Source organism: Sus scrofa, chromosome 15 (assembly GCF_054392235.1).
Source record: "Sus scrofa isolate SSC_HxYL_T2T_F1_AM1 chromosome 15, Sscrofa_HxYL_maternal_Yorkshire_Landrace_v2.0, whole genome shotgun sequence".
NCBI classification, from domain to species: domain Eukaryota; kingdom Metazoa; phylum Chordata; class Mammalia; order Artiodactyla; family Suidae; genus Sus; species Sus scrofa.
The window spans coordinates 70,994,848-71,011,330 of NC_139397.1; the positions used below are offsets into that span (position 1 = coordinate 70,994,848).

Here is a 16,483-nt window from a genome sequence, read left to right on the forward strand (position 1 = left end):
TTTAGGTTCTTCTGCCAGTGATTGGTTGCTGTTCTGTGTGAGTCAATTATCCTGTAGATGTGCTTTTTTTGTTGTGTTTGTGGGAGAGGGCGAGCATGTCCCCCTACTCTTCTGCCATTTGTCTCCTTCTGAAAGATATTTTAAAAAGGCTCAAATCAGACTTCTATAGATGAAAATGATAATGTATAAGATAAATATCTCTTCTTAGGGTTAATGACAGATTAGGAATTGCGGAAGAAAAGATTAGTGAACTTGCAGACAGAGGTACAAAATGAAACAGAGTGAAATGATAAGTAATGCAAGCATTCCTGAACCAAGGGAAAACTTCAAGTGGCCTATTACATCTGTAGTTCTAGTTTCCAAAGGAGAGAGGTGAACAGAAAAAAGACATTTGAAAATAATTCAGATTTTATAGATATAAACCCAAAGACTCAAAAAGTTCAATGAAGGCAAAGCACAAGAAACATGAATAAAACTACACTAAGCCATATCATGATTATTGTACACATGAAATTTATATAATGTTATAAATGGATGATACTACAATTTTAAAAAGGGATGATAGGTCATTTACTTTCTTAAGACCTGTAATTTTATTGGATATTTCATTTTCAAAATAATAAGAAATAGTCAATTAGTTAATTAATTTTATTTTTTTTTTACATATGCACCTGCAGCACATGGATGATTCCGGGCTAAGGGATGAACTGGAGCTTCAGTTGCCAGTCTATGCCACAGCCACAGCAATGCAGGATCCAAGCTGCATCTGTGACCTCTCCTATAGCTTGCAGCAATGGCAGATCCTTAACCCAATGAGTGAGGCCAGGGATTGAACCCCCATCCTCATGGATACTATGTCAGATTCTTAACTTGCTGAGCCACAGGAAATCCAGTTAAAATAGATCTTATTAAAAAAGATCTATGTAAAAATATCTCTTTTTAAAAAGATCTATTTTATTTTATTTTATTTTTATTTTATTTGTCTTTTTGTCTTTTTTAGGGCCGCACCCATGGCATATGGAGGTTTCCAGGCTGGGGGGTCTAATCGGAGCTGTAGCCACTGGCCTATGCCACAACCACAGCAACATGGGGTCCAAGCCACATCTTCAACCTACACCACAGCTCATGGCAATGCCGGAACTTTAACCCACTGAGCCAGGCCAGAGACTGAACCTGCAAACTCATGGTTACTAGTCGGGTTTGTAACTGAGTCATGACGGGAACTCCTAAAAAGATCTATTTCAAAATAGCTGTTTTTAACAGCCGAAACCTTTAAAACCTGTATTAAAAAAATTCTCAAAGTCAGGAAAGTGAAGTTGTAAAGTATTTTTAATTGGCTTATGAAAACAAAATTTGTGGGATTCCTCTCAAGTAGAAGCCAGCAAACTTGTTCTTAAAAGGCCATATAATAAGGGGTTCTTTTCTGGCACAGTGGGTTAAGGTTCTGGATTTGTCACTTCAGTGGATTGGGCCTCTGCTGTTGCACAGGTTCAGTCCCTTGCCTGAGGATTTTCACATGCTGTGGGCGTGGCCAAAAAAGCCATATAATTAATTTCATAATTAATATTATATGCCATAATATTATAGGCATATAGGCCTTATGGTCTCTGTTGCAATTACTCAACTCTGCCACTGTCACAGGAAAGCAGCCACTGACAAAACATAAATGAATGGGCATGGCTATATTCCAGCCTTCAAGTATAGTTTGCTTGACAATCCACACTCTAAAATAGTATTTAGAGGGCAATTTATACCAGTAAATACTAATATTAGAAAAGAAGTGTCTCAAATCCATCACCTCAGCTTCAATCCAAAGAAACTAGATAAAGAAAAGCAAAATTAAACTAAAAGTAAGCAGAAGAGAGAAACAAAAAAGAGCAGCATGGAGAACAGAAAAACAATAGAGAAAATTAATGAAAGCAAAAGCTAGTTCTTTGATAATTCTGACAAACCTCTGGCCAAACTGATGAAGAAAATAAGAGAGACGACATAAATTACCAATGTCAGGAATAAGAGGTTACATCACTACAGAGCATACAGACACTAAAGACATTCTTAGAGAGTGTTTATGACAACTCTATGCGAAAAAATTTGACAACCTCGAAAAAATGGAATTTCCTTGAAATATGCATGGTACCAAACCTCACTAAAGAACTAGATAACCTAAGTAGCCCTATTTCTATTAAATTGAAATTGTGGTTAAAAACCTTTCCACAAAGAACAAAACAAAACAAAAAGCTTGAGCTACTATGGCTTCTTTGGTTACTTCTACCAAATGTTAAAGAAGAAGTAATGCTTTAATACCCATACTAGGCACTCCCGTTGTGGCTCAGCAGGTTAAGAACCTGACCTAGTATCCATGAGGATGTGGGTTTTATCCCTGGTCTCTCTCAGTGGGTTAAGGATCTGGCATTGATGCAAGCTGTGGGGCAGATCAAAGATGTATCTGGCATTGCTGTGGCTGTGGCATAGGCCTGAAGCTGCAGCTCTGATTTGGCCCCTGGCCCAGGAACTTCCATATGCCCTAGCTGCAGCTATTAAAAAAAAACAGTTATACACAAAGCTTTATAACAAATCGAAGAGGAGAGAATACTTCTCAACTTATTCTTTGAGACTCTGATAACTAAATGAGACAAAGCCAGTATAAGAAAGCTACTGACAAATATTTCTTATGAGCATAGATGTAAATTTTTAAAAATTAGTAAATCCAATTTAATAATATGTAAAATGGAATATACATCAGAACCAAGTGGGATTTATCCTAGGAATGGAGGATTGATGTAATATTTGAAAAATCAACCAATGCAATTTACTAGCAAATTAAATGAGAAAACACATATGATCTTCTCCAGAGATGCAGAAAAAAACTAGCAAAATCCAACATCCATTACTGATAGAATCACTGAATAAACTAGGAAAAGAGGAGCACTTCATCAGCCTGATAAGGAGCATGTGCAAAAAGCCTACAGGTAGCATCATACTTAAATGGGAAAAACTGAATACTTTCCTTAGATCAGAAACAAGACAAAGATGCTTTTCTCACCACTTAACTGCAACATTTTACTGGAGGCTCTAGCTAGCTGGTATAATAAGGCAAGGAAAGAAATACAGGGAATCCATATTGGGAAGGAAGAATTAAGTCTTTATTTGCATACAACATGACTGTCAATGTAGAAAATCTGAAGGAATCTACCAAAAAAAAGCTCCTAGAAATAATAGGTAAATTTGACAAGTGTACAGCATAAGATCAGTGTAGAAAAATTGACGATTTTCTATATTATAACATAAACAATTAGAAATTGAAATAAAAATGCTATTTACAATAGCATCAATATATAAAATAGGGTAAATCTGACCAAACATTTGCAATTAAACTACAAAATATTGCAGAGAGTAATTAAAGAAGATCTAAATAAATGGGGAGATACACTTTGGTCATAGATCGGAACATTCAGTATCATTAAGTTATCATTTCTCCTAGATTGAGGTATAAAATTCATGCAGTTCCTATCAAACCCATGGGAGGTGTTTGTGTGTGTGTGTGTGTGTGTGTGTGTGTGGTTGAAGTCGACAAAATTATTTTAAAATTTACACGGAAATTCTGAGTATCTAGAATGGTCAAAGACAACTCAAAGTGCAGAACAAATTGTGAGGGCTAGTACTACCTAATTCCACAACTTGTTAAAAAACCAAAATAACAAAGATGTTGTGATATTGGCATGAAGTTAGGTGGGCAGAGGGTTAAGGATCTGGCATTGCCCTGAGCTGTGGTGTAGGTCTCAAACAAAGCTCGATCCCGCATTGCTGTGGCTGTGGCGTTAGCAGTGGGGGGGGGGCTACCACTCTGATTTGACCCCTAGCCTGGGAACCTCCATATGCCGAGGGTGCAGCCCTATAAAAGACCAAAAAAAAAAAGTTAGGTGGCTAGAGAAATGGAACGGGGTAGGGAGTTCAGGTATAAGCCTCCTCACATGGTTTTTGACAAAGTGATTTTTTTTTCTTTTTTTTTGTCTTTTTAGGGCCACACCTGCAGCATATGGAAGTTCCCAGGTTAGGGGTCAAATCAGAGTTGTACCAATGGCCTTTACCATAGCCACTGCAACTCAGGATCTGAGCTGTGTCTGCAACCACAGCTCATGGCAACACCGGATCCTTAAGCCACTGAGTGAGGCCAGGGATCGAACCCGTGTCTTCATGGATGCTAGTCGGGTTCGTTAACTGCTGAGCCACAATGGGAACTACTGACAAAGTGTTTTTTGACAAAGGTGCAAAGCCAACTAAGTGGAGAGGGGATATTTTTTTTTCTTTTTCTTTTTTTCCCCCCACAAATAGTCTTGGAACAAATGGATGCTCATATGCAGAGAAATGAACTTCAATCCACACCTCCCACTTTATCAAAAAAACTCACTCAAATGTGGATCTTAGACATAAATGTAAAGGCTAGCACTTTAAAATTTCTAATGGAAAACAATTTACAGTAGAATAGGTATAAAAGTAGTTCTGGTGAGGGCATGGCTATTGTATTTTATTAGACTGTTTTTAGAATTTGGCTGCCAATTTCTGTTATTTGTCTCTTTTATGAAAATATATGTGTATGTGTATATTTCTGTGTTGTTTCTCAAAATTTTCAGTATGGATTTTTCCATTCTGTATTGTTCTTAGTAAATCTACCCATTACACCATTAGTAGCACATAGCAGCACACACTTCCAGTAAACACTGTGTTATTTTGCTGTGAGGCCCTCCCAGGATCCCTTTCATCCTTTTCTTTCTGAAATCTGCTACTCATTTTTTTTCTTCAACTGCCCCATCATTTCTGATGGGACAAAACTTTATGGTTACAGATTTTCCCCAGTATCCAACAATGGAGCTTTTGGAAGCCAGAATAGCATAAAGCAAAGAAGGAATCACCAGTTTTCATAAAAGCAGAAATCCACTTCACATTTCTTCCTTAGTGAAAAGAGGTGCTGATGAGGTCCTGTAAAAGCAAAGAAGCATAAAGCAAACTATTGAAAAGGGGAGGTACCATTATGTTCCAAAAGGACTGAGAATTACTCAGGATATAAGCACCTCTGCCTTCATGAGCTCCTCCCTTCAAAAAAAAATAATTAATTACATTTCATGACTGAATTCATAGACAGAAAAATCCACTCATATTATATTTTAAGCTATCATCTTTGGCTCAAAGGGTGTTTTGTTTTGTTTCTGATTTTAGAAGATAGTGAATGATTTTCAGTGACCCCTAAAATGTCTTAGACCTTTAAAAAAACTAGATATTTGAGGTGAGCATTTTATAGATAGTCCAAAGTAATATCCTTATTCATCAGAAAAGCAGTGAATTGTTAAATGACCATTAGTTGTGTAACGTGAGTCCCACCTCTTGGTAAGTCTCATGGCTGTCTTCAAACAATTAACTTCACGTAACTCCATTTGTTGTTCTGATGCTGTTTTCAAGGGCAACCACTGGATGTGCAAAAAACTGCAAGAGATTAAGAACTTCAGCACATGGTACACTGGCAAGCCTAAATTTTGGCACAGCATACTGAAAATGGCTTCTAAGTTGTGTTGTATCTTTAGCAATGTTTAAATGATTTCAGATCTTTCCTGAAAGTGAGGAGGGAAATGAGTAAACTTTAATCAACAACTATTAATATAATTGGAATCATTTCTTCTGACTCAGACCTTTAAAGGTGGTTTTCCTGACCTCTGCTTTGGACACGGTCTCTCAAGGTCATCACTGATGTCCCTGGGAGCTACTCTCCCTAGCCCCATGTGAACCCCACCCTGAGCCCCACCATGGGCCATACTGCCCATGTTCCGTGTGACCAACCCACCTGACCCCCATGGTCCTCATTCCTATGGCTTTGTCATTGTGCCTCTGACCCCATTTGTGGCATCAATGGTCCATGAACACTACAGAAAAGACCTGGAGTTCTCACCATTGAGAAGCTGGTTCTCACGGTCCACTTCGTGGGGACAGCAGCCTCATCTGCCCTGCTAGGAGCTCAGGGGGCACTGGCATGGATTTACTGAAGGTATAAGCACAGAGTAAATGAAAGGACAAAACTGACCAGTGATGTCCTGACAAGTTAACCCCACAGGGATTTCACCCAACCATAAAGGTGTTCTGAGCTGCTGACTGTGGTAGATAGCCCACAGATGGACTAAGGAAGTGTCGGGAGGGAGAGGGCTCCTGTTGGAGCTTTTGAGGCCGGGTAGGACACCCTGAGGCAGGGGGCTCAGTCCTGTGGAGCACTCTGTTTTCCAGGCATGGCTGTGCTCTTTCAAATTGAAGGTAGTAACTTAACTGACATAGTTAAAAAACCTATTTTACTTTCAGATGGGCCAATAATGTCTCAGAGTTTTATGTTTTTGTCCCTCTCAGTCCTGTTTCACTGGATCCTGGGGGACGTGTCAGTCCAGTGGCGAAGGTAGACCCAACAGAGTTTGCGATTGACCTGTTTTTGTGATGTGATGACCTGTTTTTGTTTCCTCTTAAGGTTGCTTGTCATTCAGGTAAGCATTGGTTTTTCAGTGCAAAAGAAACAAATCAAGAATATTTTCAAAATCATGGTGAGGAGTTCTGTTCTGTGGGCTTTGCACTGTGTCCACAGCCCTCAAGTTCACCCTCCCTGGACCCTGCTGTGGCCTACACCTGTGCAGAAGGAAGGCCCATCTGTGGTCTCACATCTCCTTTCCTGTTTCTAGGGCCTGGACTTCGCTGGCTTCACCGCCCACATGTTTGCTGGGATTTGCTTTGTTCTCTTGTTCTCCTTTCCACTCCTCAGACTCCTTTACTGGAACAGAAAGCTTTATAACAAGGAACCCAGTGAGATTGTTGGTGAGTAGAAGCACCTGCTCATAACAGCCTCAGCATTTACTATTATAATACTCTTTTTTTCTGGGGGATGTTGCCCCCAAAAGGCAGGAGGTTAACCACATGTAGAACATCAGGGAAGTGTCAGTCATTGGGATGCTGCACACTCAGTGTGTCCCAATTGGCCTCCTAGCACATAGTGTGCTTTCAGGAGCTGTAAATCCATGAGCTGTGCCTCCTTAGTTTCCTTTTTTCTTTTCTTTTGTTTTCTTTTCTTTTCTCTTTTCTCTTCTCTTTTCTTTTCTTTCTTTCATCTTTTTAGGGCTGCACCTGTGGCATATGAAAGTTCCCAGGCTAGGGGTCAAATCAGCCAGCCTTCACCACAGCCACAGAAAAGCAGATCTGAGCCACATCTGCTACCTACACTACAGCTCACAGCAACGCTGGATCCTTAACCCATTGAGTGAGGCCAGGAATTGAACCCACATCCCCATGGATACTAGTTGGGTTTGTTACCACTGAGCCACAATGGGAACTCCAAGTTTTCTGTAGAGCGAAAGTGGTGAAATGTGGGAAGGAATGACCATTGTATGCAATTTGCATGTCATGACAGTGTTAAGCCATGGGTGTACACAAATAGCATATAAATACAAATAACATAGTCTATAGACTGTAGAGTTCTAATACGTCTAGTTTGAGACTAAATGTGATGATGAAAATGGCAACATATAATCCAGCGCAGGGGGTAAAATATTGTGTCAATCAAGGTCATATTGGTGAGGCAGAGGCAGGAGGAAGAGGGCCTGTGGCCATCTGAGGCTTTCCAATTTCCTCACTTTAAAAATTTTAGTACATGATTATTACGGGAAAGCCAGCCTCTTCTCCTCTAGGCCCTCTGTGGCACATTGTGCACTTTGCCCTGATAATAGGGCACATCTAGGAACACAGTGATGAAGGTGCATTTCTTCCCCTGTGGTTTCAGATGAAGTAGTTCACAGGTGTCCTTACAGAGCTCGTGGCTTGTATGTCTACCTTTCTCATCCTGTGTTATTCCACCATCCTGCAACTTCTGGTTTTATCTTTATTAAGATAACCCAGGGAATTCCCGTCATGGCTCAGTGGTAATGAACCTGATTAGAATCCATGAGGATGGGGGTTCAATCCTGGCCTTGCTCAGTGGGTTAAGATTCCAGCGTTGCTGTGGCTGTGGTGTAGGCCAGCAGCTGCAGCTCCTCCTCTTCCCTTAGCCTGGGAACTTCCATAGGCCTCCAAAAAGGGGGGGGGGGGGGAAGATAACCCAGTCTCATTTACATACAAATAGCTGGGGATCTAATGTGTTTTCACCAGCCCTCCCTCCTGCTTATCAGACAGTGATCTGCCTTTCTTTCCAATGTGGCTTTTGTATTCAGAATTTGACTATTTTTGTTCTAGTTAGAGAAACATCTCATATACTTTCTCAAGAGTTATATCTGTAAAACATGCTTGTTCCTAGTAGAATGTAGTTGCCCACCTCTACCAAAGAAATGGGATGATATGCAGAAATTTCTATTCTAGACAATATTGGTTTATTTTCTTGAAGTATAGTTGATGTGTTACTTTCTACTGTACAACAAAGTAATTCAGTTATACATATATACATATATATCTACGTATTCTTTTTTGTATTCTTTTCCAGTATGGTTTATCACTGGTTATTGAATATAATTCCCTGTGTTATATAGTAGTGCTTTATTTCTCATCCATTCTATATGTAATAGTTCAATCTGTTAATCCCAAATTCCCAATCCACTCCCCTTGAAAACCACAAATCTGTTCTCTATTTTTTTTAATCTGTTTCTATTTTGTAGATATGTTCATTTGTGTCATATTTTAGATTCCACGTGTAAGTGATAACATGGTATTTGTCTTTCTCTGTTTGATTTACTTCATTTAGTGTGATAATCTCTAGGTCCATCCATGTTGCTGCAAATGGCATTGTTTCATTTTTTTTTATGGCTGTGGAGTATTCCATTGTGTATTTGTGTAGACACACGCACACACACACACAAATCTTCTTTATCCATTCCTCTGTTGATGGACATTTAGGTTGTTTCCATGTCTGAGCTTTGTAAATAGTGCTGCAGTGAAAACTGGGGTGCATGTATCTTTTCAAATCATACTTTTCTCTGGATATATACCCAAGAGTGGGATTGCTGGATCATATGGTATTTCTATTTTTAGTTTTTTAAGGAGCCTCCATACTGTTTTACATATGTTTTCCAATTTACGTTCCCACCAGCAGCATAGGAGGATTCCCTTTTCTCCACACCCTTTCTAGCATTTGTTATTTGTAGACTTTTTGAAAAAAATTTAAGTGACTTTTATATTTTCCATTATGGTTGATTTACAGTATTCTGTCAGTTTCAACTGTACAGCAAAGTGACCCAGTCATACATATCTGTACATTCATTTTCTCACATTATCCTCCATCATGTTCCATCATAAGTGACTAGATACAGTTCCCAGTGCTGTACAGCAGGATCTCATTGCTTATCTATTCCAAAGGCAATAGTTTGCATCTATTAACCCCAGACTCCCAGTCTATCCCACTCCCTCCCCCTTGACAACCATAAGTCTGTTCTCCAAGTCCATGAGTTTCTTTTCTGTGGAAAGGTCCATTTGTGACATACATTACATTCCAGATAGAAGTATTTGTCTTTCCCTTTCTGATTTACTTCACCTAGTATGATAGTATCTAATTCTATCCATGTTGCTGCACATGGCGTTATTTTGTTCTTTTTATGGCTGAGTAGCATTCCATTCCATTCCATCTTAATTGATTCATCTGTTGATGGACATTTAGGTTGTTTCCATGTCTTGGCTATTGTGAATAGTGCTGCAGTGAACATATGGGTGTGTGTGTCTTTTTCAAGGGAAGTTTTATCTGGATATATGCCCAAGAGTGGGATTGCTGGGTCATGTGGTTGTTCTATATTTAATTTTCTGAGGTACCTCCATACTGTTTTCCATAGTGCTTGTACCAATTTATATTTCCACCAACAGTGTAGGAGGGTACCCTTTTCTCTACACCTTCTCCAGCATTTGTTATTTGTTGACTTGTTAATCTTGGCCATTCCGACAGGTGTGAGGTGGTACCTCATAGTAGTTTTGATTTGCATTTCTCTAATAATTAGTGATGTCAAGCATTTTTTCACGTACCTGTTGGCCTTCTATATATCTTCTTTGAAGAAATATCTGTTCAGGTCTTTTGCCCATTTTTCAATTGGGTGGTTGCGTTTTTTTTTGCTGTTGAGTTGTATAAGTTGTTTTAGAGATTAAGCCCTTGTCAGTTGCATTGTTTGAAACTGTTTTCTCCCATTCTGTAAGTTGTCTTTTTGTTTTCTTTTTGGTTTCCTTTGCTGTGCAAATGCTTGTCGGTTTAATTATGTCCTACTGGTTTGTTTTTGCTTTTATTTCTGTTGCCTTGAGAGTCTGACCTAAGAAAACATTTGTAAGGTTGATGTCAGAGAATTTTTTGCCTGTGTTCTTTTCTAGGAGTTTGATGGTATCTTGTCTTATGTTTAAGTCTTTAAGCCATTTTGAGTTTATTTTTGTGCATGGTGTTAGGGTGTGTTTATTTGTAGAGTTTTTAATCATGGCCATTCTGTCTAATGTGAGGTGGTACCTCATTGTAGTGGTTTTTTTTGTTTTGTTTTCTTTATTTTGTCTTTTTAGGGCTGCTCTCATGGCATATGGAGGCTCCCAGGCAAGGGGTCAAATCGGAGCTGTAGCTGCTGGCCACAGCCACAGCCATAGAAATGCAGGATCTGAGTCACATCTTTGACCCACAGCACAGCTCACACCAATGCTGGATCCTTAACCCACTGAGCAAGGCCAGGGATCGAACCTGCATCCTCATGGATACTAGGCAGGTTTGTTAACCACTGAGCCAGGACAGGAACTCCTCATTGTGGTTTTGATTCGCATTTCCTTTTTTTTTTTCCCTGCCAAAAAGGATCATTTTATTCATCTACACATAACACAGATAAAAATAAGCAAATTCAGATTGTTTTTCTCAGCCATCCTTTCCACATTTTATTTAGTTTTCATGAACTATAAATCACTGACTTCTTCAGGCCAGCAGTGAAAATTCCTTTAGCGTTCTGTGTCATGCTGGAAGCTCTCACGATTGCTGAGAGCACTAGCCGTACCACGTCTCCGCAGTCGGGATCATGAGCAACTTGTAATAAGGTTTATTCCACATCTCTGTTTTTCCAGAAAGGTCCGTAATATGATTTATTTGCTGCTGTAAGGTTTTAGGCAATGTCAGTAGCTGAGTGAATTGAACTTCTGGGCTTTTATCTATCTCCAGGCTGCCTTGCTGGATTTTATACACCACTTGGGGGTTCTCCTGTAGAATGCTGCCATAGAGTTCACGAAAGTGGATTGTGTTGGGCTTCACAGTATTCAACACTTTCATCCTATCCTCTCCAACCACCATCTGAAAGTCACCTCCAGAGCCTGAGTCTCAAAGCCCAGCCCCCGCCTGAGTGTCTCTGGCTGTGGATGTCCAGGCCGGTGGTGTAGTTGATCTGTGCAGCACTCTCTACTTTGCCCTCCTCAGTCCAGCTGCTGCGCTTTTCTCAGCAGCTTTGAGGTCCCTCTATCTTGGCTGATCTCCCAGTTGGTTAGGTGGCTTCCCAGGGTTTGGGTTCCTTTTCTCTTTTATAGCCCCCTCTCAGGAGTGCTAGTCCTGTCCTGGTTCCTTTTCTCTCTCTCTTTTTCTTTTGTTCTGCACAGTTATGTCAAGGGTTTCTTGCCCTTTCTGGAGGTTTAAGTTCTTCTGCCAGCATTCAGTAGATGCTCTCTGTGAGTCATTTTACATGTAGATGTGTTTTTTTGATGTGTTTGTGGGAGAAGGTGAGTATGACGTCTTACTCCTCTGCCATCTTGATCAAACTCTTGATTCGCATTTCTTTAATAATTATAACTGAGCATCTTTTAATGTTAGGCTATACTTATTGACTGTACAAGAAATTGGAATGCACTTGTGGGTATAAAAATTATACTTTAAATGCAGTCAAGCAAGAGGAAGTCCGTGGGCAGTCTCTTGGCCCAGCTCTGAGTGAAGGTGATGTAGGTGCAAGACCAGTTGGCAGCTTCCTGTGCTCAGCTGCTCATGGGGCGTGGGCATGGGCCTCACCAAGGAGGCCCCAAACTGGAGGAGGGGTTAAGCCCAGTGTGTGGAGCTTGAAGGAAAGGGGGCCACAGACACAGATGCTGGGGGCCAAATGGCATGGTCCTTCTGGAATAGGGCCATGGAACATTCCTGCCAGGTAGCATATTTTACTTTGTTTAGGAAGAATGTGTTTTCTTGATAGCATTGATAATTCTTCATCCTGGTGGTCTACAGAGCAGCGCATGTTCCTTTCTTGAGAAAAAGACTCCCAAATTCTTTTACAGCTTTAAATGGAGGAGACAACTACAGATGATCCCATTACTTCTACGTTTTGAAGAAAAAATTAATGTTTGCTTTTTTAAAAAAACAGATAGTTCTTGCAGGAGGATATCTGGATCCACTGTTCTCATTGATCAGTTTATCAATTTGCTAGTAACAAAGTACCACAGACCGAGTGGCTTAAACAACAGATGTTATTTTCTACAAAAGTTAAGATGGTTTAATAAACCACAATAGGTCACTTTACCCCTCACAGTTCTGGAGGCTGGACATTCAGAATCATGGATGGTTGGCTGTGTGGAAGGATCTGTTCCAGGCCTTTCTCCTTGTCTCTTAGATGGCCATATTCATGTTCATATGTTGTTCCTCCTGTGTGTGTGTGTTTGTGTCCACATTTCCTCAGTTATAAGGACACCAGGGAGTTCCCATTGTGGCTCAGCAGTAACAAACCCAACTAGTATCCATGGGTTCAATTCCTGGCCCCACTAAGTGGGTTAAGGATCCAGCGTCGCCGTGAGCTGTGGCATAGGTTGCAGATGTGGCTTGAATCCCACGTTGCTATGGCTGTGGTACAGGCTGGCAACTGCAGCTCTGATTCAACCCCTAGCCTGGGAACTTCCATATGCTACACATACAGCCCTAAAAAGATGAAAAAATAGGACACCAGTCATCATGGATTTTGGAGCTATCTCTGACTTCATCTGCAGTGACCCTATTTTCTTTTTTTAAATTTTTTTTTCCCACTGTACAGCATGGAGACCTAGTTACACATACGTGTATACATAATTTTTCCTCGCATTGTCATGTTGCGATGTAAGTGTCTAGACATAGTTCTCAATGTTACACAGCAGGATCTCATTGTAAAATCCATTCCAAGAGCAATAGTTTGCATCTATTAACCCCCAAGCTCCTGATCCCTCCCACTCCCTCCCTCTCCCCCTGGGGAGCCGCAAGTCCATTCTCCAAGTCTTTTCTGTGGAAACGTTCATTTGTGCCATATATTAGGTTCCAGATATGTGATATCATATGGTATTTGTCTTTCTCTTTCTGACTTACTTCACTCGGTATGAGTGAGAGTCTCTAGTTCCATCCATGTTGCTGCAAATGGCATTATTTTGTTCTTTTTGATGGCTGAGTAGTATCCCATTGTGTATGTATACCACATCTTCCTAATCCAATCATCTGTCGATGGACATTTGGGTTGTTTCCAAGTCTTGGATATTGTGAATAGGGCTGCAATGAACATGCGGGTACATGTGTCTCTTTTAAGGAAAGTTTTGTTCAGATATATGCCCAAGAGTGGGATTGCTGGGTCATGTGGTAGTTCTATGTATAGATTTCTAAGGTATTTCCAAACTGTTCTCCATACTGGCTGTACCAGCTTACATTCCCACCAACAATGGAGGAGGGTTCCTTTTTCTCCACAACCCCTCCAGCACTTGCTATTTTTGGACTTAGTAATGATGGCCATTCTGAGTGGTGTGAGGTGGTATCTCATGGTAGTTTTGATTTGCATTTCTCTAATAATCAGTGATGTTGAGCATTTTTTCATGTGCTTGTTGGCCATCTGTATATCTTCCTTGGAGAACAGTCTATTCAGGTCTTTTGACCATTTTTCCATTGGGTTGTTGGCTTTTTTGCCATTGAGTTGTATAAGTTGTTTGTAAATCCTAGCAATTAAGCCCTTGCCTGTTGCATCATTTGAAACTATTTTCTCCCATTCTATAAGTTGTGTTTTTGTTTTCTTTTGGGTTTCCTTTGCTGTGCAAAAGCTTATCAGTTTGATTAGGTCCCATTGGTTTATTTCTGCTCTTATTTCTATTTCTTTGGGAGACTGACCTGAGAAAATATTCATGATGTTGATGTCAGAGAGTGTTTTGCCTGTGTTCTCTTCTAGGAGTTTGATGGTCTTGTCTTATATTTAAGTCTTTCAGCCATTTTGAGTTTATTTTTGTGCATGGTGTGAGGGTATGTTCCAGTTTCACTGATTTGCATGCAGCTGTCCAGGTTTCCCAGCAATTCTTGCTGAATAGACTGTCTTTTTCCCATTTTGTGCTCTTGCCTCCTTTGTCAAAGATTAATTGACCACAGATGTCTGGGTTTATTTCCGGGTTCTCTGTTCTGTTCCATTGATCCGTATGTCTGTTTTGGTACCAGTACTACACTGTTTTGATGACTGTGGCTTTGTAATATTGCTTGAAGTCTGGGAAAGTTATGCCCCTGCTTGGTTTTTGTTTCTCAGGACTGCTTTGGCAATTCTGGGTCTTTTGTGGTTCCATATAAATGTTTGGATTGTTTGTTCTAGTTCTGAGGAAAATGTCATGGGTAATTTGATAGGGATTGCATTGGATCTGTAGGTTGCTTTGGGTAGTATGGCCATTTTTACAGTATTGATTTTTCCAACCCATGAACATGGAATATCTTTCTCTTTCACTACATCTTCTTTAATTTCCTTGATTAATGTTTTATAGTTCTTGGCATATAAGTGCTTTACCTCCTTGGTCAGGTGTATTCCCAGGTATTTGATTTTGTGAGGTGCAATTTTAAAAGGTATTGTATTTTTGTATTCCTTTTCTAATATTTCATTGTTGGTATATAGAAATGTGACTGATTTCTGAATGTTAATCTTCTATCCTGCTACTTTGCTGAATTATTAATCAGTTCAAGTAGTTTTTGGGTTGAGTGCTTAGGGTTTTCTATGTACAGTATCATGTCATCTGCATACAGTGACAGTGTTATGTCTTCTCTTCCTATTTGGATGCCTTTTATTTATTTATTTTTTGTTTGTCTAACTGCTGTGGCTAGGACTTCCAAACTGTGTTGAAGAGCAGTGGTGAAAGTGGGCATCCCTGTCTTGTTCCAGATTTGAGTGAGAAGGCTTTCAGTTTTTCCCCATTGAGTATTATCTTTGCTATGGGTTTAATCATAAATGGCTTTGATTATGTTCAGGAATGCTCCCTCTATACACACTTTGGTGAGAGTTTTGATTATGAATGGCTGTTGGACTTTGTCAGATGCTTTTTCTGCATCTATTGAGATGATCTGTGATTTAGGACTTTTCTTTTGTTAATATGGTGTATGACGTTGATTGATTTGTGTATATTGAACCATCCTTGTGAACCTGGGATGAACCCTACCTGGTCATGATGTATGATCTTTTTGATATGTTGTTGGATTAGATTGGCTAAAATTTTGTTGAGAATTTTTGCATCTTATATTCGTCAAAGATATTGGCCGATAGTTTTCTTTTTTGGTGGTACCTTTGTCTGGTTTTGGAATGAGGGTGATGGTGGCATCATAGAATGTCTTTGGAAGTGTTCCTTCTTCCTCAACCTTTTGAAAGAGTTTAAGGAGGATGGGCACCAGATCCTCTTTGTATGTTTGGTAGAATTCGCCTCTGAAGCCGTCTGGTCCTGGGCTTTTATTTGTAGGGAGTGTTTTTATGATGCATTCAATTTCATTTCTAGTGATCGGTCTGTTCAGTTGGTCTGTTTCTTTTTGATTCAGTTTTGGCAGGCTGTAAGATTCTAGAAAGTTGTCCATTCCTTCTAGGTTGTCAAATTTGTTGGCATATAGTTGTTCACAGTATTATCTTATGGTTTTTTGTATTCCTGCAGTATCCGTTGTGACTTCTTTTTCATTTCTAATTTTGTTTATTTGGGTTCTGTCTCTCCTCTTCTTAGTGAGTCTAGCCAGGGGTTTGTCAATTCTGTTTACCTTTTTAAAGAATCAGCTCTTGGTTTTATTAATTTTCTCTATTGTTTTTTGAGTCTCTATTTGATTGATTTCCTCTTTGATCTTTATCATTTCCTTCCTTCTGCTGACTTTAGGTCTTTTTTGTTCCTCTTTTTCTAATTCATTTAGGTGGTGGGTTAAGTTGTCAATTTGGGATCTTTCTTCTTTTTTGAAAAAGGCCCATATCGCTATGAATTTCCCTCTGAGCACTGCTTTTGCAGCGTCCCATAGATTTTGAGAGGTTGTGCCTTCATGATTGTTTTTGTCAAGGTAGTTTTTAATTTCCTTCTTGATTTCCTCATTTACCCATTGGTTTTTTAGTAGCATGTTGTTTAGTTTCTAATTTCTTTTCCCATGGTTGATTTCTAGTTTCATGGCATTGTGGTCAGAGAAGATACTTGAGATAATTTCTATGCTCCTAAATTTATTGAGGTTAGCTTTGTGCCCCAATATGTGATCAGTTCTTGAGAATGTTCCAAGTGCACTTGAGAAGAA

At 39.7% G+C, this 16,483-nt stretch overlaps 1 protein-coding gene across 1 annotated transcript in view; it reads left to right on the plus strand.

The window, feature by feature from the left end:
* OCA2 (OCA2 melanosomal transmembrane protein) overlaps window positions 1–16,483 on the plus strand; it is a gene marked incomplete at its 5' end in the record, with an annotated part of 212,604 nt that overhangs the window by 80,455 nt on the left and 115,666 nt on the right. Inside the window, 1 exon segment of the mRNA NM_214094.2 lies at window positions 6,708–6,840. Within this exon segment, the coding sequence (NP_999259.2) occupies window positions 6,708–6,840 (133 nt within the window).